General features: G+C 43.7%; 1 protein-coding gene across 1 annotated transcript in view; it reads left to right on the top strand.

Annotated features, from left to right (window-relative positions):
- The window catches only part of DNAH9 (dynein axonemal heavy chain 9), a 275,746-nt gene that overhangs the window by 54,338 nt on the left and 195,524 nt on the right, over nucleotides 1-25,884 (top strand). Inside the window, exons 18-27 of the mRNA XM_066612893.1 lie at nucleotides 5,087-5,309; nucleotides 8,159-8,325; nucleotides 9,873-10,743; nucleotides 12,291-12,421; nucleotides 12,895-13,021; nucleotides 15,036-15,188; nucleotides 18,088-18,213; nucleotides 19,789-20,028; nucleotides 21,199-21,359; nucleotides 25,615-25,771. Of these exons, the coding sequence (XP_066468990.1) occupies nucleotides 5,087-5,309; nucleotides 8,159-8,325; nucleotides 9,873-10,743; nucleotides 12,291-12,421; nucleotides 12,895-13,021; nucleotides 15,036-15,188; nucleotides 18,088-18,213; nucleotides 19,789-20,028; nucleotides 21,199-21,359; nucleotides 25,615-25,771 (2,356 nt within the window). The remainder of the gene's footprint in view (nucleotides 1-5,086; nucleotides 5,310-8,158; nucleotides 8,326-9,872; nucleotides 10,744-12,290; nucleotides 12,422-12,894; nucleotides 13,022-15,035; nucleotides 15,189-18,087; nucleotides 18,214-19,788; nucleotides 20,029-21,198; nucleotides 21,360-25,614; nucleotides 25,772-25,884) is intronic.

Here is a 25,884-nt window from a genome sequence, read left to right as displayed (position 1 = left end):
GGCTGAAGAGGCCACACGCAACCCTCAGAAGGTCTTCTAAGGCATAAAAATGTCACTTTCTATTTCCCTGTGCAACCACAAGTGATGTTTTCTGGCCTTCCGAAGGTCTTACAAGGCCTTCAAAGGGTCAGGGAAGCCATAACCTCTCTGATCCTCTGAAGGCCTCCAGAAGGGAGGCAGTGGGTGGAATTGGTGGGGGGTTGGGGAGGTGGTAACCTGGCCAGTGGAGGGGGACGGCAGCTTGTGGCTGTGGCCTAGGCAGCACTGGCGCCAGGAGTGACATTGTATCTAGCTCAGCATTCTCTTTCCCACAATAGCTAGTCAGGTGCCTTTGAGAAGCTGTAGCTCCTGCCAACATGTCACCTTTGTCCCATGTGAGGGGCCTGAGAAGTCATGGACCACAGGGAAGGCAGTGTGTTTAATTTACCTAAGCAGCACATTATCTCTTTGGGAGCCAGATATTTTAAGTTGCATTGCTAGTAGCCAACAGACCTGTCTTCCATGAAGAGAATAGGGAATTTTTAAGAAGTTGTTCAATTCATACTTGGAGATGCACCTTCAGTGATGACTTAAGATTGCTTAGAGAAGTGATTTCCACATGTTATACTAGGGCTACATGTGAAAGGGATTTTGTTTTGTGTCCATCTAATCCAGCCATTTTCAACCACTGTGCTCTGGCACACTGGTGTGCCACAGACAGTCTGCAGGTGTGCTGCAGGAGTTTGGGGGAGAATAATTTGTTAGTAGGGCCACTGGGGGATGTGAGCCCCTGCTGTCAGTGTGGTATGCCTTGTCAATTGTCAAAAAACCGATGGTGTGCCTTGACAATTTTAGTGCCTTGTCAGTGTGCTGTGAGATAAAAAGTTTGAAAATTACTGATCTAATCATTCCTTTCATCTCCAAACTCAATTCACCTTCAAGGTCACAATGTGGGCAAAATTATTACTAAAGCAATAACACAGGCTGGAGCAAAGAAGCGTTCCGTTTTAGAAAGAAAATTAAGAAAAGGACGATGCCAGGTCAGCCTCTCAGAGTGAGAGATCTAACTACAAGCACATTGCCCAGTTTGCGTCTTATATGTCCCAAGAACAAAGAGTTGAAAGAGAAATAACACATTTTGCATCCATTCCTATAGAATATATTTTGAGATAAAGTATCAGTTTCCCTGCTGGTCTCTCTAATTCCACGTCTTCTGCATAATCCCCAAACCACAAAAGGGAGCACCAGAGCTTCTTGGGGAAGTGTTTAAAAACTCCACATACTACTTCCAGTGTTCCAGGAAGGTTTATTTACATATGCAGAAAGAAAGATCAACGAGAGGATTCTTCTTTCCCCAAGACCTGGTTTTATGACTCCTGAGAGTGTGCAATTCAACCAGGAGTTATGGCAGAAAGGAATTCAGGCTTACAGGGGCTAAGTGGCCCCTGTAAGATACACACTCTGTAACTCGGTTTCAGTGCACTATTGTCGAGGAACACAAAAATCAAAATTTCCACTTCATTCTATTCGTGCAGCCATTTTTGTTGTGTGCAAATATGAGTTGTGACTGTTCATTAAGTATTTGGCATGTGTTGAAGAAGGTGTGTGAACTGACTGTGTGTTGTGTATAGCTTTCGTGCATCTACGCAGGACTTCAGTGCGAGCCCAACTCACAATTCAGTCTACATTTATCATGCCACTGTTCAACCTACTTTATGGCAGTTTAACAATGGCATGATGAATGTGGTTTCAGTGGTGAGCTCAGCATTTGTGTGATTGCTTCAGAACATGGATGGATTCTTTTAACCTACATTCAGACCTCACCAATTTCGTTGTATTATTTGGCATCAGCTTCTTCTACTTCATGAGCAATAACAGTGTAGCACTTAGCAATTTAGGTAGCACTTAAAACTTCAATATGTTTCAGGTATGTTTCATAATTATTATAAATACTTTGTAAGGTAGGTCATTATAATTATTTCCATGTTGCGGATAGAGGACTGAGACCAAAGCAAGCTCTTGATTTCATGGCAATAGTGTAATTTGAAGCAGCCTTTCCTGGTTCACAACTTATTGTCTTCCAATGCAATCCCATACATGTTTACTTATGGTCCCAGTGTGTTTGATGGGAATTACTCCCAGGTAATTTTTTATGGGATTTTAGTCACAACCACTATACAACAAGCATGGTCGGTGTTATTATTAGGCCAATTAGGCAGCTGCCTAGGATGCAGACCTCAAAGTGTCATAGTACTGACCTTAGAGGGGCACAGTTTTATACAGATTAGTTTTTTGAACCTGTGTAAAAAATAACCCTGTTAATTTATATCTTTTATTTTACGGTAAAAACCACATCAGTGCTATAGAATATAATTATAAAGTCTGATGAAAAATATTTTTTGGGAGAGCAAGAAGTCAGCCTTGCTTAAGGTGCAAAATAGCCTGGCACCAGCCCCTGAGTACAAGGACAAAATCCATTGCTGTTTCCTTGGAGAGACACTGACAACGCCCATCTGAGTCGTCAGTGAATCTTAATGCATCATTTCGAGAGAAATTTGGCTTAGAATTCCTATATTACAATTTTTCAAGCTAAACAGAGAGGAAATTCAAAGCCCTCTTCTGCTGTGCACTATTACAGTTCTCATACGCTTGCTCTTTAATCATATCTATGGTTGTGCTGCTTCCAGGGTGACTCTAGATAGGCATTTGGGTATAGATGGATTATAGGCAGTGAAATTTAAAGAGGTCAGAAAGAACATTAGGCTTCCTGCAATACTGATGGTTTATAAAAAAGTTAGGAAAATGGAGGAGAAAAGCATCACAGTACTCTAATGACCAGTCTTTGGCAAAAGCTGTTTGGTTCGGTAGCATGACGCTTGCATTTTTGGATATCAAAGTACAATCTTGTGAAAGTACAGTTAAGAAGTTCAAGGAAAGGTGCACAGACAAGCACATATGAACTTATTTTTTACCTTAATATTTAGGATAAGATATGTGCTAGGCTACAATCCTATGGACGCTTATCTGAGGATAGGCCCCACCGAACACACTAGTATTCACTTCAAAGTAAACATATATAGCAGTGGTTCTCAAACTTTTTAGCATCAGGACTCACGATTTAGAATGACAATCTGGCAGGACCCACCAGAGGTGATGTCATTACCCTGGAAGTGATGTCATGGCTGAAAGTGACATCATCATGCAGGAAATTTTTTAACAATTCTAGGCTACAATGCTATACACATTTACCGAGGAGTAAGCTGCATTGACAATCATTGTTAAAAGCATATATGAGTTGTGTCCAGAAAGTAATGAAAATGAAGTTCCTACGCTCGAGATGGGCTCTGTGAAGGGAGAAGCTGGCCAAGGTCACTTGCGGTGGGGTGCCAGGTATACATTATAACACTGATCAGTTGCATCCAGCCTTGTCAGAGTCGAGACATTCTTTTTTTGTGACACCCTGTTAAGGAAAACGCAAGCAAGTTTGGAACAGCGGTATGCGATGAAATTTTGTGTGAAATTGGGTAAAAGTGCATCAAAAACTTTGGAAATGGTGAGGAAAGCTTACGGCTATCATCTGCACAAGTTCTTGGTCGCTTGAGACAAAGAGTTTTTTGTGTGTGTCCTGAAATCGGCTCATCTTGGATCCTTTATCGCGACAATGCACCGAGTCACAGTGCTTTGGCTGTCAGAGTGCTTTGGCTGAGAAACACATCATGGTGCTTCCCCATCCACCCTACAGCCCTCACTTGGCTCCTTGTGACTTCTTCATATTCCCAAAGAATGGTTTGAAAGGACGCCATTTTGGTAGTGAGGCTAACATCCAAAGAGCCACTACACAGGCTCTGAACGCCATGCCACTAGGAGACTTCCAGGGATATTATGAAGAAAAATCTCTGAGAGCATTGTGTACACTCACAAAGGGCATACTTTGAAGGAGACAATGTTCAATTGTAAAATTTTTCAATAAAAGAATTTTTAAAATCTTTCTCATTACTTTCTGTGCTATTAGTTTCTTATACAGACATTAAAAGCTATAGTTAACATGTGGGCTGCTCAATCCTAATCTGCTCTGGCACAGCCAGGCCGTATCCAGTGCAGGTTAGGAGGAGGCTGGAGGTCTTCGCGAGGTAAGGGGATATTTTTCCCTTTACACTGTGTAAAAACCCCAGCCTGCCCTATGGTACTCCTTAAATCTGTGCAAGCTATTTAGCTAGAGCAAATCTGGGAAGCCTGGTGTAACGCTGGGAGGTCCAGAATGAAGGTTGGGATACAGTGCACAAGGCCTCTCACATCCTCCCAGGCCTGATCTACCCTTGTTCCACCCTCCGCCACCCAAAAATGCCCCCTCCCCACCTCCAGAATGCCCGACCTCCACCCTCTTGCAGCCCTTGCACCACTCAGCAGCATGCATTCCTTCGCTGGTGGCTGGGCCCATGGATACAGTGCTGGTGGGGCAGTGGAGGCCTCCTTGCTGGCATTGCCTACTTGTGCGGTGTACTTCATGGCATGTTTGTGACACCTGTGGCTGGTGCAGTGGTCACTGCCGGCCCAGCACAGAAATAGGATTGCACTGTGAATAATTGAAATTAGCATCCTTAGGTCACATTTCAAAATGAATTTTCTAATTCAAGAGATGAATATTGTCTGTAGTGGTAATATTTTAGGGGAATGGCTATAGCTCAGATGAGAAAGCATCTGCTTTGTATGCAGAGAGTCCCAGGTTCAGTCTCCAGGTAAGGCAGAGAAGAAAATCCTGTATGAAGCCTTAGGGTGCCACCGTCAATCAGTGTCAACAATACCGAACTAGAATGTACCATGGTCTGACTCAGTATAAGGCAGCTTCCTATTGGGCAAATTGCTTTTCTCATTCTGTTTGGGCGTGTGAACTAAAAATGATGCAAGACTGTCATTTGCAATTGTCTTTTTGTATTCAGATGCTTCTTTGCGTATGTGCTTCTATAATTTGCAGAGCTACGGTGGAGCCTGTCTGGCGATATGAGGTAGACAGATCTAGAAATGATTTTCTCACTTTCTGTCTTCCAATTTGCTTTAATGGTTAAACTTATCGCAATGTTTTCCTCCTCCTTTATTCTTTGATCTTCAGTTTGACTGACCTTGAAGAATTCATAAAAATTGCTGAGATAGGTTTGAGCAGAAACGTGGAGAAAGGAGACTATGATGGTTTGGTGGAAGTTATGGGTCACCTGATGGCTGCTAAAGACAGACAAACCAGCACTGATGAGATGTTTGAGCCTTTAAAGCAAACAATTGAACTGCTGAAGACCTATGAGCAAGAACTGCCCGGGGAAGTCTATAAGCAGTTGGAGGTGGGTAGAAACATGTGATCAATATGCAAATATATGAAGGAATAGAAAACAGACCTCTAAGGGTCAAACTATATGATACTGTAAGCCCATAATGGGGGTTGACATGCTTGATGTTTACAGATCAGGGTCAAAGTAGACCTGACCTTAAACATTCAAGTAAACATTCTATTTTTTTTTTCAGTAAATGGCACATGAGAAATGGTGTCAGCCACTATTTTGACTGAAGTGGGCCAAAATGGTGGTGGTGGTAGCGAGTGGGAGGGCTTTAGTACTTTGACTCACTGCAGTTCCATTCTGATCGCAGCTCTTCCAGTGTGCTATTGTAACAGAGAAGAAGGTTCTGTTGTCTTTTGATGGAAACGTTTCTTTCTTAATCAGGATCAGAACTGCAATATACTAAAGGTCTCCTACCCCTCTTTGCAGTTTTGGCCCATTTTGTGACCTTTCACATGCTGTGGTTTACTTTACGTGTTTAGGGTCATGTACAGTTTGTACCCTAAATAATGATTGAGTTACTGCTGTTTAATTCAGGGGATTCATCTATGCAGTGGGGGTATGAATCCTCTGCTCATGTCATGGTCCAGATCTTGCCTCAATGGCAGCACATTTTCTCCCATGTGCTGCCTTAAAACTTGCAAGTGTGCAATTTCCTGTGAAACCAGAAGCTCCTTACTTCTGGGTGGCTCCTAACTTTTTTTGTCTTCCTTTTCAGGAAAAATATCTGCTTGCAGAAGGGAATGATCAGAACCATGATGGGGGCTAAGACCTCTCCACATACTAATTGTGACCTGCCTTTCTGACAGTTGCTATTTAAAATGTAAAAATTAAACTCTGCATCTCCAATCACAGATTTAATATAGTTTGACCCTCTTAGTTCTGTTATCTCCGAACACATGCTCATTATGTATGGATTACTTATAAGAAGATTGGTCTGTTAAGTGATGGATTTAAAAGATGGTTAAAGGTGCTAGATTAATTTCATAGTTCAAAGTTTCCTTCAGATTTTTTTTTGTGGTGTGTGTGTGTGTGTGTTTAGTAAGTGGTCCAGCTTCTGCTGCAAACACTCCCGCAGTCCAAGAGTAGTTTGCTTCATGTTGGGCATGAATCAGATTATGCTTCACGCTCACTTGAATATGAAGTAAGCCATTCCTGTACTAACTGCCCTCCTCATGCACTGCCTTAAAACCTGGAAGTGTGTGATTTCCAGTGAAAGCATAAGCTCCTCACTTCTGGGTTTCAAGGCAGCCGTAAAGAGTGTGGTAAGGGGGTTATTTTAGTGCGAGGTGGTAGCTGGCGAGCTTGCATCAGCTGGTAGCTGCAAGCTGGCATCAGGTGGCGTTTGAGGTCATGCCACCCCTGAGTAGTTAAATTATATAATCTAAACATTTCTTGAAATGCTTTTAAAAATATTTTGTAGATAAATAACTGAATTCTCAAACAGGCTCTAAAGGTCTACGTTCAACTTTCAGTATTCTAACTATTCTGTGGGGGTTGCAATTCTGAAGTTTTAGTTGTAGCATGTAGAGACTGGTGGTAGTGCTTGAGAAATCCTGATCATCCCCCACCAAACCCTGCAAACCGGATCTAGGGTTTGGGAGAAGCTGTACGCTGCATGAGTGAGGCTTATCATTCTGGCACTCTGTAGCTCTCCTTGTACCCCAATTGGGACAACGCCACACTCTGTGCAGTTGCGTCCGCCGGAAATCTGGGCACACTGCCCCCTGGGGCATTGCATCATAAATGCGACTGCTTAGAGCGTCGTCCTTATCGGGGGACAAGGAGATCCGTGGCGCACTGGAACAGTTAGCTTCGGGGAAGACATTCCTGGCGTGCAGCGGTCTGCTCCAGACCATAAGAAAAATTCCTTTCCCCTCCTCCTAAAGGCTAAAATAACTTATGTAGTTGCTGGCACATGACTTATGTCTTCTCAAATCAGTGGGAAATGGTATAACGGCCAGTGCAAGGCCCAGCAACCTCTTCCATCTTGTGTGCCTGTCAACCATCTTCTGAGCATCTCCTGGTCCCTGGGAGCTGCCTGCCTCTTGCTGAAATGTTTCCATGGAAAGCAACAAGGATTCTACCCAAGGGCCTTGACCCTGCACCTACTCAATATTTTGGGAAGGGGACAATAAGAAATGTCCACTTCAAAGCCCCAGACTATGTTTATGCTTCACCTGTACCAATTATGTTGCTCCTGCTAGATAATCCCACTCATTAATGATGGAAACATCTTTCACTGGTATCTTTTGGGCCACTGTCCTACCACATTCCTGATAAGATGCCTCCTAATGATGAGAACTTGAGCAATAACCTTATTTACAATAATACATATATTTGCTGTCAGTCTGTTTCTTGCCAATCAGCACTGATATCCTGATAAGTCCGCACCTCACCTACATGAACTCCCAATATCATAGCTTGTGCAGAGATTTTGGTGTCTGTCAACACCAGCGTCGCTCTGCAAGTCATCTAACAAGACTGTAAGTTTTGCTTTACTTCATGTGCTTTGTTTTAAATTTAGGAGAAATAAAGTGCCTTTGCATCTTGACTCTAGACTGAGCTTATTTCTTCTTCTGATCCACAAAGAACCTCCAACCCTGGCCCAGCAGTCACAGGCAAAACAAATGGAAAAAAATAATTTCTATTTTTTTTTTTAAGGATCTACTTACAAAGGACAGTGATGCCAGTTACAATCTGGCAAAATTATTCTTGTCCTACTGTTACAACAGAAGAACTGGCATGACCTCCAGCATGGGCGCTGGGCACAAGCAGGCTGGATACAGGTTGGGTCAAAGGAAGGTGCTCTCCGCTAGCATTTTATTTTTTGTTTCATCTCCCTTTGCTTCCAGGAGCTGCCAGAAAAATGGAACAATGTGAAGAAACTGGCAATAACTATAAAGCAGCATGTGGCTCCATTGCAGGCAAATGAAGTGACAGTTCTTCGCAAGAAGTGTGCTGCGTTTGATGTGGAGCAGCACAAATTCAGAGAGAGATTTCGAAAAGAGGCTCCATTCAGGTTGGGGCAGAACTGTCTCCCCATTTCTGTGAAGAGGTGGAAGGCTTGTGCGCTTGTCAGTGGTAGCTCTTGCTGATCTTTTCTGCTTGGTGGCTAAACTTAGATCAGGGGTGCCCAAACCCCGGCCCGGGGGCCACTTGTGGCCCTCAAGGCCTCTCTGTGTGGCCCTCAGGGAGCCCCTAGCCTCCAATGAGCCTCTGGCGCTCCAGAGATTTGTTGGAGCCCACACTGGCCCAATGCAACTGTTCTCAGCGTGAGGGCAACTGTTTGGCCTCTCGAGTGAGCTGTGGGATGAGGGCTCCCTCCACTGCTTGTTGTTTCACGTCTGTGATGCAGTAGCAGCAGGAAAGGAAAGGGCAGCCTTGCTTTGTGCAAGGCCTTTTATAGGCCTTGAACTACTGCAAGACCTTCATTCATTCATATAAGTTCATCTTTAATATATTCATTTATGTAAATTTATTCAAATTTGAAATGTAAATTAATTTGGCCCCCAACACGGTGTCAGAGAGATGATGTGGCCCTCCTGCCAAAAACTTTGGACACCCCTGACTTAGATAAAACTATCTAAGTATGGAAGGTCACTTAATCTGACATGTTTGTTCCCCTGCACTGGCACAGATACCTTCTTACTCATTCAGTGCCAAACTGTAGGCAGGCACACAACAATCCTTTCTGTAAGAGTCAATGAAGGGCAAATTATTGTGTGTATGTTTGCAGGCCCTTTCGCAGAGTGAGCTGGAGCTCAGTGGTGTTGCTTTACCATTTGTTTGTACTCGGCACCAAGTTTGCAGATCTTGGGCACTGTTGGTCAAATGCATGATTAACCAGGACTGGCCTTAGCCTTTTATCTGCTAAATTGGTACCATCACTGAAGTTGTTGCCTTCTCTGCTGTGCTCTTCCAGTCTTCTTCCTCCTCCACCTCTCTTACCCCTTTCTTCTGGGCTAAATTTTACAGTTCAGTTAGTGCTTAAAAAAAAAAATCTGATCCTCTCTCTGTAGCATATGGTTGTATTTTCATTTTTATAGACAGTTTATCTGAGTCCCTTTATTTAATTGGATTTTTTCCTGATTGTCTCTGATTTTAAGGTCCAAGGGTTGAGAAGCATCGTATAAGACTCATGGAACCAGGGAGACCCAGGTTTAAGTCTCTGCTCAGTCATGAACTTTACTGGGTAACTTTTGACCAATTAGAATCTCTCAACCAGCCTCTCACAGGGTTGTTGTAACGATGAAAGCAGAGGGAGGAGTCATATACACCACCTGAATATATCCTGTACTTCTTGGAGAAACAGTGATATATCAATGTGTAAAATAAAATTACTTTGAATGAGTGTGCATGAGGAGTAAGAGCTGGAAGAGCAGGTGAATTAGGAGTGAAAAGTCTAGAGAAAGTTAATTTCAGAGCTGAATATTTCTTTCCGTCACAATTTCCAGCCTTCTCTATTTCTCTTTCCTTGGACATTGACTCACCAGTTTTGGGGGATTCTGTGCAGTTACAGAAAAAAATATAGTCATAATTAAATGGGGTTTATAACTTGTTTTCCAGGTTTGATGCAGCAAATCCCTACCAAATGCTGGATGCATCCCACACTGAGCTCAAACAAATGGAAGCTACCATGGCCTCAATTTATGAATCTGCTGATTTGTTTGAAGTCAATGTCCCGGACTACAAGCAGCTCAAGCTTTGCCGGAAGGAAGTTTGCAGTCTTAAAGAACTTTGGGATATGATCTCCATCGTGACCTCTAGCATGAATGACTGGAAGACTACAAAGTGGAGAGGTATTAATGTTGAAAACATGGAATTAGAGTGCAAAAAGTTTGCCAAAGACATCCGAAACCTGGATAAAGAGATGAGAGCCTGGGATGCTTTCTCTGGGTTGGACAACAGAGTGAAAAACATCCTAACATCTCTGAGGGCTGTGTCAGAACTGCAGAATCCTGCCATCCGAGAGCGGCATTGGAACCAACTGATGCATGCGACGGGTGTGCAGTTCACGATGGATGTGGACACCACCCTGGCAGACCTGCTCAAGCTTAACTTGCATAACTTTGAGGATGAGGTGCGGAGCATAGTGGACAAAGCAGTGAAAGAAATGAGCATGGAAAAAATTGTGAAAGAGCTGAAGACAACCTGGGCTTGCATGGAATTCCAGTATGAACCTCACTCCCGCACAAATGTTCCCCTGCTAAAGTCTGATGAAGAGCTCATTGAGACTTTAGAAGACAACCAGGTCCAGCTGCAGAACCTGATGACATCCAAGTACATTGCTTTCTTCTTAGAGGAAGTATCTTTCTGGCAGAGGAAGCTATCTACTGCAGACTCTGTCATTTCTATCTGGTTTGAGGTTCAGCGGACCTGGTCTCATTTGGAAAGCATATTCATTGGATCAGAAGATATCCGGGCACAGCTTCCTGAGGTAAAAAAGTAGTTTCCTTTCTCTTGAATAACACTGGTGGTAATTCGCCACCCATCAGAGAGCAGTTACTTGAGGAAGGCTAGTGTTCTTTGAGCTCTGCTTTCTTTCATTTTACAAACTTATTTAGGTACGTCACAGAATTGGATCTCAAGATGGTTTCTATAAACTTTTATTACAGAATTGGTTTTGCTAGAGGTGAGATGCTGCCGTTGATTAGTTAGAGGGCATTCCCACTACTAGCTTGAAGTGGTTCATCGGGGAGGCATGCAAACTCTAACAAAAAAGTCTTGGGACCCTACGTTTCTAGGATTCTTTGGGAAGGCCATGCCAGTTAAAGTGATATCAAACTAATACATTGTATAGGTTTACATAGAGTCTTAGGGCCCAATCCTAAAGGCCCATAGCACTGGCGCTGGACTCCAGTGTCAGCACAAGGTGTCATAAATGTGTTGTGAAGCACATTTATGGCACCTTTGGAGGAAGGAGTGCTGGTGCTGGTGCTGGGCCAGTGCCAGTTGGTGCTAGGCCTAGCGCCAGAAAGCCTCCATTCAGAGGAAGGTAAGACCCCTGGGTAGCAGTACAGATTTTCAGGGTGGGGGAAGAAGTAAGCCTGGGAGGAGGGTGGGACTGACGGAGGCCTCTTCTGCCAGATCCTATCCTGTCAGACTGAAAAGCCCGACACAGAGGTTCTCAAGTCTGTGCCTTCAAAAGAGCCGGTGCAGACTTGAGAAGCCACATTGTGGGGGGAACAAAACTCTCCTTCCCCCAAGGAGACCTCCAGCGGCTTCCTGGCACCTGCAGGATACAGTGGTTGCCATTTTGATACTGCTGTTCTTCTGACTGTCGGGAAGCTTATGATTGGACTGTTAGTTATTAAAATGTCACTGATCCATTTGTTTCTGGATAAGAAAACATATCTGCATAATTTTAAAAAATTATATCTAAGTATAAGATATATATGAAAATCACATCAACAGCAGCTCAGTTTTCAGTAGTACTAGTTGGATTTGTTTTCAGTCACCTTCACAGTTTTTCTGAAGTACCGTCTTAATGTGAAAGGTTCAGGCACTATAAACACTCCAGGGAAAGCACTTTTGAGAGGGTTTTCAATATGCAAAAGGCAAGTCAGTCAGTGTAGCTTTAGAAGAGGGGAATCCTGCTAGGTAAACTGATGAGAATGGATAATGCCATGTCACCATATTCGAAAGCCAGGTGAGGACAACAAAATCTCCTGTGCACCTTATAAGTGTCTGATGCAGAGAGAGGCTGTCACTAAATGGATGCAAGCTCTGGGGCAGTGTTAAATGGATAGCCATCCGCCTTATGCCTTATTACAGGATAGTATTATAATGCTATGGTACACTCTCTAGCCATAGTTTCCATGGTTTGCCAAGGCTGAGATTCCTTTTGCCCAGGTAACCCATTTTACTATATTTCTGAGATGGGGATGGTATATTCTGTTGAGAGGATTTGCATGTTAAGGAGCACTTATGGGAAAGTGAGGAATATCTGTGTAGTAATTAGAACTCCTACCTTGTCATTTGTAGGATTCCAAGCGCTTTGAAGGAATTGATGTTGACTTTAAAGAACTGGCATATGATGCTGAAAAAACACCAAATGTAGTGGAAGCAACCAACAAGCCTGGTCTTTATGAGCAACTGGAAGATATCCAGAGCAGGTGGGTAGTTCCTTCTGTCTGTTTATGTGCCTTGTTTTCAAGTCAATCATAAACCCTTCTTTAGGCACCATTTTAAGAAGCATTTTGGCCAAATAGTCTGAACATTCAGGGCTTCTTCATGAGCTATATTTTTAAGGTATTCACAACAAACATGTAAGGGTCCTATCAAAAACATAATAAATGTGCAAAAAATGCATGTTTTCAAATATATAGATATTTGGGGTACATATGCTGGAATGTACCCAGGAATTAACTGGGGCTCCCTACTGCATACAAAGGTGGAGGAAAATGCATGCTTCTAGCATGTGATGGTAGTGACTGCTATTCTCTTAAACTCAAAAGGAAGGCATTAGCAAAAAATGAAGCAAAATCCTGAAGTTCTTTTTGGAAAGGATTTATGTTTGTTTCCTCAGATCTCTAAAGGCGGATGTTTATTCTGTGTATGTGGGCTGTTTTGTGCTTGGTTTTGTTAGATTGTCTCTATGTGAAAAAGCATTGGCTGAATATTTGGACACCAAACGGTTGGCCTTTCCCAGATTTTACTTTATTTCCTCTGCTGATCTACTGGATATTCTTTCAAATGGTACCAACCCGCAGCTGGTAAGACACCCCCATTGCTTTTCCAATGATAGAAATGGCTTTTTGTGGAATGTGCATGATTCTGTTGATAGATCTTTGCTGTAGAAAGAAGACACTGTTCTTTCAGTGCAGTGGCATCAACCATAAAGCTTTCCTTTCAAGAAGAGTCAAGTCTTTGAATCACCACTAGATGGCAGTTTGGGCTTCCTCTACTCACAGTTTTCATAGACCTCTGCTAAGTATAGTCAGCATGCATTTATTGCAGAAGAGAGAATGGAATGGTTTACCTTGGTGTAAGGGAGCTTACAGATGAAGGGCATTAAAAAATTGTGTAGTCACAAAAATTTAGAAGGCCTGATCTGTGCAAGTCACACTGGGATTATATGTGATCCACGATGTTGACTGATGTTTGTCCAGATAGGAGTAGCAAAATGAGCACAGTTGGCAATGATTCTTCAAAGTCCTCCTTGCTTTTTGGTGTCTCTTTCTTGCAGTGCCATAATTCTATTCTATCCAATGTATTGCTGTGATAGGGAGAAGGGGGAGAACTTCTCTCTGGACAGGACCAGATGATTCACAGGATGGAAAAAAAACTATTATCTGTAAGGAAGTGGCTAGTGATTATGGAGTGCTTCAGACCTTAATGTACTTTAAAGAAATGAAAAACACCACCTAACCCTCATCAAAACTAAATTCTCCTTCCTGCTTCCACCTGCTATTGGCGAAAGTTCTGTTCTTAAAGTAGGTGACCTTGGGAGGCAGAAAGAGCCTCATTATGTGCTTCTGTGGGCATATGTGGGTGCTTTGACACCTTGGACAAATCTCTGAATAGTCTGTCCTTGCCTTTCCCTCCCCCTGTGTTTTCTTCCATCCATTCTGTATGCCCTAGTGACTGTTGTCTCTAGGCTAGCTCTATCATTATTTGCCATGAATCCCTTTTCTCTATATTTTTTGTACCTAGGCTACCTAGCACTATTGGTAGTTGCCAACACAAACATAGCAGCAAAGTTCACTCTGACTGCTTCCATCAGTGTAAACAATGCCTTCATCTTCTTGTTTCCATTTACCTGAGACTTAAGGAGTTGAGAGTCAAGGTACTTCAAGTGGAACAAAAGATTCCTGAGCAGGTTGAAAGGTTACTGTCTCCCTTACGCATACATAGGCTGTCCATACTGTAGAAAGCTCTGTACTTCTACCCAGAGATTCACGTTGGTTTGTTTTCAGGTGACCTTCTTGATTCATTGACATGAGTTTATGTGACCAATCATGTTTGTACACAACAGGTTTTTTTTTTTAACGTTGGTTATTTTTCCAGTGGAGAATGTTTCTCAGTTATTCATTGGGTTTAGAACTTCACATTAGATCAGTGCTTCAAACACAGAGAAAGGCATCGGAAGCACAAAGAAAAATATTGCCTTGAAAGGCTCAGTGCTATGAGAAGGAATTCTTTGAGCAGTGTCTGATTCCTATTTAAAGCGATTTGCAATAACATCAAAATAAATGTCAAGTAGAATCAAATATGGATAAACTAGTGGCCTTTCCATTGTTGTCCCTGAGCTCTGTCTGCCAATTCTTGGAAGGGGGATTAAATACACAACAGTTTTATCTTTGTGGGCCCAGTATTGAACTTGCAATGATTTAAGTGCAATTGAAAGCTTTCGGGGACCAGTTGGAGGAGAATGAGAATACTTTATATATAATTTATCAAATGGATGGGGGGATTTTTTTCTACATAAAAGAAACTTTCTTTCAGGACTGCAGAAAACTCATTCCATAAGCAGGTGAATACCAACTAGGGCTGCTGGCCATTATTTATCTGAGAGAAGAAGCACTAGCTAAAAATATGGGCAATAAAGACCAGTTGTTCTTCTCTTTGACTCAATGGTCCCACCATACTATCTTATTTGAGGTACTGGGAGTGGATGAGGCTGTGGTTCACAACTCTGTTGGTGCTGGTATCTTCCTATGTTCTAACTAAAAGGCAGTGTATTATATGTTTCATCTTCCCAATTCTCAGTCCTAATTCGTTTTGCAGGTCCAGCGCCATCTTGCAAAACTCTTTGACAATATGGCCAAGCTGAAATTTCAGGTAGATTCTGACCAAAAGCAAACCAAGCTGGCCCTAGGGATGTACAGTAAAGAGGAGGAATATGTCAGTTTCAGCGAACTGTGTGATTGCAGTGGGCAGGTAAGGTGATGTCAAGACACCATTTTGCTCTTGCAAATGAGAACTTGTACCTGTGGCTTTTATTCTTCCTGCAGAGGGTCTTTCATATGGATACTGGCAATAGAATAATAGACACTGGCAGTGGACATTATGGACAATGTCCTGCTCTGATGTGTCCTTCCTTTTAATCATGCAATCACAATGGAAATCCCATCAGCCTATAGCAAAGATTTGCAACCTTTGTGGCTTAGTGGCTAGACATTCAACAATGATATCATTGCATAACTTCTCGGTTGCCAAGCTCTGCACTGTGCCAAGCTTGACTTGAAAAGCCAAGCCTCCCAAAAGATTTACACATACTGGAATCCCGGTGCAACTCCGGAATCATGGAGTCTGGGCGCTGGAGTCCCTCCTTCATCCCCGCAGAGTCCCGGTGCCACTGCCACCTCCTGGGTAAGAGTGCCATTTGTCGGTTAGTGATGGCCTTGAGATTGCAAACAGGATAACTTTGGTTGGCAAGCCCTGGCCAATAGGATCTCTTCCCCATACATTTTGATTAGTTTCTTCATGGGCTGACACGATAGCAATGGGATGGACCAAGCTATACCATAGACAGGCCCACTTGATGTGTCTTTGGCTCGACTGTGCCTCTTCAGACAAAAAGTAGTGGACTGAATACTTCCATATATAAAGCAACAATTCCCTATGTGTGTGTGAAATTAGCATGTTGGAGAGAAGTTCATGATTAATATGCTGATTTTGAATTTGTACAAGCTTCTAATTTAATTGTGGGAAAACCTTCAAACTTTCATACACCCCCTGCAGTCTGAAGTGGCACAGACTAGCAACACCTCTGTTGCATGGTGCTTCTGCTTATGGAGTTTGTCTCTATAGTTCTGCTCTCTGCTCTCATTCAAGTGCTCTCATTCAAGCTGGCTTCAGGACAGCCTTGGTGTCTGCCATTTTTTATGTTGCATCTTACCTGTATGAGGGCAGTTTTCTTGTGAATCTAGCATATGGTATGAATAAGACACAAGTGTGGTTTTTCTCATGTAAGTACATAGATCTGGCATTTTGTGACACATAGGACCTGTCTGTCCCTTATATACATGGCAGAAAAAGTTCCCAATCTAAATACACCTGCATTTCCCCACACTGATTCTATAGGAGCATGTACTGCATCGGGGTGGGGGGGGGGCGAGACCTGGAACAGCCTCCCTGTAAGCTGCTTGGCTGCCAATGAATCTCCTTGGACATACGCCAGCTATTTAGCTGGTGTGAGGAGTCTTAGGGTGAGTATTGAGCCAGGAAAAGGGGGATAGGATCCTGGTGTGTGCAACTACCATCAAGATCCATTCCCCTCCTGTCCTCCAGCCACCTGCTACTCATCCTGCTGCTCTACTGCCCCTCTCTGGAACTGCCCATGACCCAGCCTTCTGCCACCTTACTCATTCTGGTGTGGCCGGGGGGGGGGGCAAATGGTGTGTGCATGGAGCCTCTGACAGCAGTATGCCTTTTGTGATGCTGCACCACAACTTGTGGCTGCAGATTGAGATCCGCTGCTGTAATAGCCCAATTGGATTAGGCTGCCCAGTGAATTAACCTCCCTCCATTCTGACAGAGTTAGGACAAAACATTCTGACAGAGTTAGGACAAAACTAAATGTGACATTAATCTTGTCATTGGCCCTTACTGTATATGTATGGTTATTTTTTCAAGTGGAAATAGCAGCTGGAGGTGATCAGAACCAGGACCACAGCATGTAATGAAGGACATTTAGTGCCCAATCCTATCCAACTTTCCAAAGCTGATGCAGCTGCAATGTAGCCCCAAGATAAGGGAACAAAGGTTGAGGAGGTCCTTGAGGACCTTACCTTGAGGAGGTCTGTGTGGCTACTCTCCCACTGCAGGATGCAGTGTATGCCCGATTAGCACGACTGCATTAGCACTGGAAGGTTGAATAGGATTGGGCCCCAAGTCCCTTCTTGTGCCAATAGCAGCTTCCTTCCTGAAGGTGTAGGAGTGACATTTTGTTGGGACAATGGCATAGGAGTAAAAATAGGATTAAAATTGTTCTCTTCTTTTGCCATAATACCAATTCTTTTGGCCTCTCCCTCTGGCAGCTGCTATTTCCTCTTGAAAAAACACACACAGAGGGGCCATGAAGTAATTAACTTCACATCTAGTTTGATGCTTAGTCTTTTAAATAAAATAAATTCAATCCACAGTTTTTCAGCACTTTTGAAAGATACTTAAGTTCAGATTTTGGACAGTTTCCAATAAAATTCTATCTTGGGGAAGCAACCAAAGATGTCTCTGTGCACCCCTTGGTGTTTGAACATGGCACAAAGAAAGAATGGTTGTGGGTTTGGGGACTAATCTCAGTTGCTGTTGGTGGGGGGATGAACCATAGAGAGAGGAGGTAAGCTGAGCCTGGTCTCTTTAGGGCTTTACAAGACAAAATCAGTGCTCTTTATGCCCCCAAAACACTAGGAGACTAGTTCTAGAGCTCTGGTGCAGTGGGCTTGCAGCAAGTCATTCTCATTGGTGCACTGGTAACAGCTTGTTGAGATGTAGAGCTTCCTCAGGGTCATATGGCTAAGCCCATTTTCCTACTCAGTCCTTGCAATCACATACAGTTATGCTCCCCTATAATGTTTTCTTCACAAAAGAAAATGAAAAAAGGGAATGCAAGACCCACAAACTTGTTCCCTACAGCCTCCAGAAAAAGTTACTTGCAAGTGCTCTTCTAGCAGTAAGTGGGGAAGACGGTGCCCAGGTGGAGCAGATGACATGGTAGGTGCCTTCTGGGTTCTGTCTTAGTGGCCTTGAGTAACAAGACCCTTTTGTAGCTTCAGGAAGGGAAGAAGAGAGACTAGTTTTAGAGGAAATGATGAATGCCTGGATTCTTCTTCTCTAGGTGGAGAGTTGGCTGAACCGTGTGCTGGACCACATGAGGGCCACTGTGAGACATGAGATGACAGAAGCCGTAATGGCTTATGAGGAAAAAGCAAGGGAACAGTGGCTTTTTGACTACCCAGCACAGGTATGTCCTGAAGTATTGCCCAGGTTCGTCTTCTGTGGAATGATCTCCTGTTATATGGGATTGGCTAAGGGGGGTTCTGGGAGAAATCCCATTTTTCTTTAATCTTGAGCAGTTGCTACATCTGCTACACATGATTAATCTTCTGGTGAAGGAGAAGCAACAATCATCTGAGGACCATTGAGGTTGCTGTTGAAGGAGTGGTGACCATTTCTTGTTCCATGTGATGGTTGTTAATTCAGCACAGAAAAGTAGCATTTAAATTTCCAGAATCAATAAATAAGGATAAGAACTCGTAACTCGCTTGACATTGGCCTGAGTTGAACTTCAGAGAGCAGGTACAGCTCAGTGGATCATTGTGCGGGAGAATCCTAGGAAGAGCAGTGAAACATGAAGCTTCTGTTCTCTGAATACTAGCACCTGTGTTTCACTAAAGAGCTTTGCTGTGTGAAAGGGAGAGAAAATGAGAGGTTTCCATAACTTGGAGTTTGGGCAGATGCATTGAAGAAATGCAGTACTTGGCCCTTGAGGAAATGAAGGCCAGCAGTAACGCTTGACTAGATAAATCTTTCCTCTGCTTTCCTTCTACAGACACTGGCTCCATTTTAATAGCTCTTGATCTGGATCACTGCTTTGAGAGTTACGTTGCTGGTGACTAAAGATTATCTGATTTGGTTTTACAGCTCAAAGGGCTTTTGTTTTGTGAGAAGCTTTGGAAAATGACTTTTTCTCTTTTCTTAGTTTAGTGAGCATAGGTTGTTTTTCTCAGTCTTGCAGTCTAAATTTGATTTACATGTTGGACACTAAAACAAACAGATCTGGGTAGTGTGTTCTTTTTTTTAGTTTTCAGGTATATGGAAAATATTTCAGCTTTGGGGCTATTTGCATAACTCTCTTGCATAGGTTCCCCCGCCTATCATCATCATCATCATCATCATCATCATCATCATCATCATCATTATTATTATTATTATTATTATTATTATTATTAACAGTATTTATATACTGCTTTTCAACTAAAAGTTCACAAAGCGGTTTACAGAGAAAAATCAAATAACTAAATGGCTCCCTGTCCCAAAAGGGCTCACAATCTAAAAACATGCAAATGAATACCAGCAGACAGTCACTAGAACAGACACTGCTGGGGTGAGGTGGGCCAGTTACTCTCCCCCTGCTAAAAAAAGGAGCACCCACTTGAAAAAGTGCCTCTTACCCAATTAGCAGGGGTTAATCTGTAATGTAATGTAATGTAAACATCTGTAATGTTTTACCATCATGGCCAAATACTGCCATACAGAGTAGTACATCAGAGTGAAACATTGCATCAGAGGGTGAAACACATTATTCAGGAATTATCCATGAGCATCCTGGAACTAGCAGTCATCTAGTCTCCCACTCAGAGCTCTTCCCCCAAAATGGGATTTTGTTTTCTGACTCAGTGTTTATTACATATTTATTTATGGATACAATTCTGTGGAGAAAAAAAAATCACATTCAAAATGACCCTCGTCTTGTGACTCAGAAACCCATCTGTGGTTGTCTTTACAATAGATGCTGAGTTTCTCTCCCTTTTCCTAGGTGGCGCTCACCTGTACCCAGGTATGGTGGACAACAGAGGTTGGCATTGCTTTTGCCAGACTGGAAGAAGGCTATGAGAATGCCATGAAGGAGTACTACAAGAAGCAGGTGACCCAGCTCAATACCCTCATCACTATGCTCATTGGACAACTTTCAAAGGGTGACAGGCAGAAGATCATGACCATCTGCACCATCGATGTGCATGCTCGAGATGTGGTGGCCAAGATGATCACTCAAAAGGTCTGTTGTATGACACTAGCAGCAGCATCTTTTCCGTACTGTTTCTATCAGGATAATAGCAGTTTCCTTTTGGGGAGGGTTTTGAACTCTTTCAGGGAAAATGAGTAGTCTGTAAACCAGCAGTGAGATTGCTTCCAAGCGTCACCACTTGCCCTGTACTTCCCCATGCTCCACATATGGTGCAGCTCAGGGGTCCCTGAGTTCTCTGTTAAAATTCTAAATCAGAGGTGGGCAAACCCTGGCCCCGGGGGCCATTTGCAGCCCTCGGGGACCCCCCAATCTGGCCTGCAGGAAGCTCCCAGTCTCCAATGAGCCTCTGGCCCGTCGGAGACTGTTAGAGCCCACGCCGGCCCGTGCTGGCCTCCTGCTGGTCGAAACTGCCAGAAGCGAGCTGCGGGCTGAGTTAGAGCAAGGCTTTTTATAGTCTCCATGTATTTTCTGTGTTTCCCTGGGCATTATTTTAACCCCCCATTGCCTCTGGACAACTTACGTCTCCATGTATTTCTAGCTTGGTCTGTATGTTTTCACTGTTCAAGAGGTGTATGGCAAACATGCCTGTTTCTACATGCCTGTATTTTAGTTCTCATGTGTATTATAAATAAGTTCAGTAAAGTTCATTCATTTATATAAGTTGCATCTCGAATGCATTCATTTATGTAAATTTATTCAAATTTGAAATGTAAATTAATTCTTTTTTTTTTCCTGGCCCCCAACACAGTGTTAGAGAGATGATGTGGCCCTCCTGCCAAAATGTTTGCCCACCCCTATGCTAAATAAAATCTAGAGGTTAAGATGGGGATGGGATGGTCAAGAGGGCATACCTTTTGACCAGGCATCTACCACTTGAATATACCTGCCTGCAACCTCCTACTAATCTTCATGTGATTTTGTATTTTGTGAAGTGACCTCTTGCAACCCTACAGTGAGCTAATCCAGAGATGTAATTATTTTATGTGGAAGAGAAGTCCTCAGAATTGTTTGCAGGAGAAGGAGTGAAAGCCTCCTGCAGTGATACCAATAGAGGAGAGAACCTGGTGATGCTTTGGTGGTCCTTTACATGAGAGTAGATGACTCTGCTGCTGCCAGGTTTATTACACCAGGAACAGAGCTGTTCATTTTATTTTTTCCCTGGGGGGAGTATTATAGTGTTTTTCCACTCTGCTTTTGAAGGTGGACAATGCACAGGTGTTCCTGTGGCTATCACAACTACGACACAGGTGGGCAGATGAGGAGAAGCACTGTTACGCAAACATTTGTGATGCTCAGTTCTTATATTCTTATGAATACCTTGGCAACACACCACGCCTGGTCATCACTCCTCTGACAGACAGGTTGGTACCTGGAAGACTTCACCATAGGGAAATGGCACTGAAGGAATTTGGCTAGTGCAGGTGTTGCAGAAACTGTCTTTCCTTTTTTGCAGAAATTTGGCATTTCTGATGTGAAATTCACAGATGGTTTTGCAGCTCCATTGGAATGGGATTCCATTCAGATCCAATGTTTATTACTTTTTTGGTTTGTTAAGGCTAGGAATAGGAACCATTGCAGAAAGATACAATAAACTATGGTTTGGAAGTTGGACTTCACGCCACAGGGCAATGCATTAAGGCAGTGTTTCTCAAACTTAACATAAGAACATAAGAACAGCCCCACTGGATCAGGCCATAGGCCCATCTAGTCCAGCTTCCTGTATCTCACAGCGGCCCACCAAATGCCCCAGGGAGCACACCAGATAACAAGAGACCTCATCCTGCTGCCCTCCCCTACATCTGGCATTCTGACTTAACCCATTTCTAAAATCAGGAGGTTGCGCATACACATCATGGCTTGTACCCCATAATGGATTTTTCCTCCAGAAACTCATCCAATCCCCTTTTAAAGGCGTCTAGGCTAGATGCCAGCACCACATCCTGTGGCAAGGAGTTCCACAGACCGACCACACGCTGAGTAAAGAAATATTTTCTTTTGTCTGTCCTAACCCGCCCAACACTCAATTTTAGTGGATGTCCCCTGGTTCTGGTATTATGTGAGAGTGTAAAGAGCATCTCCCTATCCACCCTGTCCATTCCCTGCATAATTTTGTATGTCTCAATCATGTCCCCCCTCAAGCGTCTCTTTTCTAGGCTGAAGAGGCCCAAACGCCGTAGCCTTTCCTCATAAGGAAGGTGCCCCAGCCCCGTAATCATCTTAGTTGCTCTCTTTTGCACCTTTTCCATTTCCACTATGTCTTTTTTGAGATGCGGCGACCAGAACTGGACACAATACTCCAGGTGTGGCCTTACCATCGATTTGTACAACGGCATTATAATACTTGCCGTTTTGTTCTCAATACCCTTCCTAATGATCCCAAGCATAGAATTGGCCTTCTTCACTGCCGCCGCACATTGGGTCGACACTTTCATCGACCTGTCCACCACCACCCCAAGATCTCTCTCCTGATCTGTCACAGACAGCTCAGAACCCATCAGCCTATATCTAAAGTTTTGATTTTTTGCCCCAATGTGCATTACTTTACACTTACTGACATTGAAGCGCATCTGCCATTTTGCTGCCCATTCTGCCAGTCTGGAGAGATCCTTCTGGAGCTCCTCACAATCACTTCTGGTCTTCACCACTCGGAAAAGTTTGGTGTTATCTGCAAACTTAGCCAACTCACTGCTCAACCCTGTCTCCAGGTCATTTATGAAGAGGTTGAAAAGCACCGGTCCCAGGACAGATCCTTGGGGCACACCGCTTTTCACCTCTCTCCATTGTGAAAATTGCCCATTGACACCCACTCTCTGCTTCCTGGCCTCCAACCAGTTCTCAATCCACGAGAGGACCTGTCCTCTAATTCCCTGACTGTGGAGTTTTTTCAGTAGCCTTTGGTGAGGGACCGTGTCAAACGCCTTCTGAAAGTCCAGATATATAATGTCCACGGGTTCTCCCGCATCCACATGCCTGTTGACCTTTTCAAAGAATTCTATAAGGTTCGTGAGGCAAGACTTACCCTTACAGAAGCCATGCTGACTCTCCCTCAGCAAGTCTTGTTCGTCTATGTGTTTTGAGATCCTATCTTTGATGAGGCATTCCACCATCTTACCCGGTATGGATGTTAGGCTGACCGGCCTATAGTTTCCCGGGTCCCCCCTCTTTCCCTTTTTAAAGATAGGCATGACATTTGCTATCCTCCAATCTTCTGGCACCGTGGCCGTTTTGAGGGACAAGTTGCATACCTTAGTCAAGAGATCTGCAACTTCATTCTTCAATTCCTTAATAATCCTTGGGTGAATGCCATCAGGGCCCGGTGACTTATTAATCTTTAATTTATCAATGAGGTCTGAGACATCTTCTCTTTTAACCTCTATCTGACTTAACTCCTCGGTTAGGAGGGGCCGTTTGGGCAGCGGTATCTGCCCGAGGTCTTCTGCCGTGAAGACAGATGCAAAGAACTCATTTAATTTCTCTGCCATCTCTAAGTCTCCTTTTATCTCCCCTTTCCCTCCCTCACCATCCAGAGGGCCAACCGCTTCTCTGGCGGGTTTCCTGCTTCTAACATATTTGAAGAAGCTTTTATTATTCCCCTGAATGTTGCTGGCCATGCGTTCCTCATAGTCTCTCTTGGCCTCCCATATCACCTTCTTACATTTCACAGATGTAGGTCATGTGGGTCATGAGCCAATTTCAGGTGTGTCCCCATTCATTTCAATGTGTATTTTATTTTTAATATATTTGACTAGGTGCTACCATGGTATGTGACTACATTTGGGGAAATGTTACAGATTTGTACTCTTAACAGGCTACTATGTATATGTTTTTAACAATGACAATCAATGGGCTTACTCTTGGGTAAGTGTGGGTAGGATTGCAACTTTTGGGATGTTAGGGGAATTTTTTTAAACAGATCAGCAATTGCTTGGCAGTGTTAGGAAGGGTCTCTTTATTTTAAATAATTTCTTAAAATTATACTTATTGTTTATAAAAATTATACTTATTGTAAACTTTCCTTAATTTGATTTGATTTTGTTGTATGGGGAGTATTAAAAATTTTCCTGCCTGATGATGTCACTTCCAGTTCAATGACATCACTTCTGGTGCGTCCTAGCAGATTGTCATTCTGAAAAGTGGGTCCAAGTGCTAAAATGTGTCGGGGCCCCTCCGAGATGCCCTGACCCCCCCCCCCGACTTACCCTGGAACAGGCACCCCAGGCCCAGGGTGGGGAGGCTTCCCTGCCCTTGAGGGGGGCAAAGAAGGTTGGCTAACCCCAACCAGACAGAGGGGACTTGCAGGGCATAACATAACAACATAACATAAGAACATAAGAACAGCCCCACTGGATCAGGCCATAGACCCATCTAGTCCAGCTTCCTGTATCTCACAGCAGCCCACCAAATGCCCCAGGGAGCACACCAGATAACAAGAGACCTCATCCTGGTGCTCTCCCCTACATCTGGCATTCTGACTTAACCCATTTCTAAAATCAGGAGGTTGCGCATACACATCATGGCTTGTACCCCATAATGGATTTTTCCTCCAGAAACTCATCGAATCCCCTTTTAAAGGCGTTTAGGCTAGACGCCAGCACCACATCCTGTGGCAAGGAGTTCCACAGACCGACCACACGCTGAGTAAAGAAATATTTTCTTTTGTCTGTCCTAACCCGCCCAACACTCAATTTTAGTGGATGTCCCCTGGTTCTGGTATTATGTGAGAGTGTAAAGAGCATCTCCCTATCCACTCTGTCCATTCCCTGCATAATTTTGTATGTCTCAATCATGTCCCCCCTCAAGCGTCTCTTTTCTAGGCTGAAGAGGCCCAAACGCCGTAGCCTTTCCTCATAAGGAAGGTGCCCCAGCCCCGTAATCATCTTAGTCGCTCTCTTTTGCACCTTTTCCATTTCCAAACAAGGAACACAGAAGGAAACAAGCCAGGAACAGGAAAGGCCTTTTCTGCCCCACCTGGAGGGAGGGGAGGGGCCAAAAAGGGGGCAGGCTTGCTCCATAAAACAGGGAAGCCAGGGATGAGAGGCAGGCACTGTGAAGCAGGGAGCTGTGAGGTGAACAGCTCCTGCTCCCAAGCCAGATGTGGCAGCTCTGCTAAGGAGGAGGACAAGGGTGCTGGAACCCCTTGACCCTCCAGCCAATCTGAGGCCTCCCTGGGGGTGGAACAAGCCTGCTCCAGGCCCCTCCAGGGGTGGGCCCCTACAAAATGTTTGAGAACCGCTGCACTAAGGAGGTCACCAGTGGGACCTGTTCTTACAAAGGCCTTTGTCTGGCCTTTTTCACCTGAACTTGCATCATAATACTTCAGATATCACTTACATTAGCACAGGCTGCTTTGACTATAAGAAGCTCCCTGTGACACTGAGAAACTGAAGATCATGCAAGCTCATACCACAGCTCCTTTGGTGTGCATTGCTCCAGTCTTAGCATTTCACGTTCAGTTTAGAGTCCCAACACTGTCCCAGTCCAGACCTCTGAGACTTATTGATGGGTTATCATCAAAGACCTTCTTCTAATTTGCCTAAGCACTGCCATTGGAGCAGAGCTTAGGCACACCACCAGCTTTACTTGTTTCATTTTTCCTTCCCTCTTTGCACATGGAAGATGCTACATTACCCTCACCCAGTCCCTGCACCTGACTATGAGTGGAGCGCCTGCAGGTCCAGCTGGTACTGGAAAAACTGAAACCACCAAGGATCTGGGCCGAGCTCTTGGCATCATGGTGTACGTGTTCAATTGTTCAGAGCAAATGGACTACAAGGTAATAACTCAGAAACAGTTAAGAATAACTGTGAGTAAAGAAACCTTTAGGCAAGGAGAAAATTAACACTTTTCAGTGGAAAGAATTCTGTGTACAATTTCTCCCCTTCTTTC

This window comes from Tiliqua scincoides, chromosome 2 (genome assembly GCF_035046505.1).
Source record: "Tiliqua scincoides isolate rTilSci1 chromosome 2, rTilSci1.hap2, whole genome shotgun sequence".
NCBI classification, from domain to species: domain Eukaryota; kingdom Metazoa; phylum Chordata; class Lepidosauria; order Squamata; family Scincidae; genus Tiliqua; species Tiliqua scincoides.
This window is presented reverse-complemented; position numbering and strand designations above follow the sequence as displayed.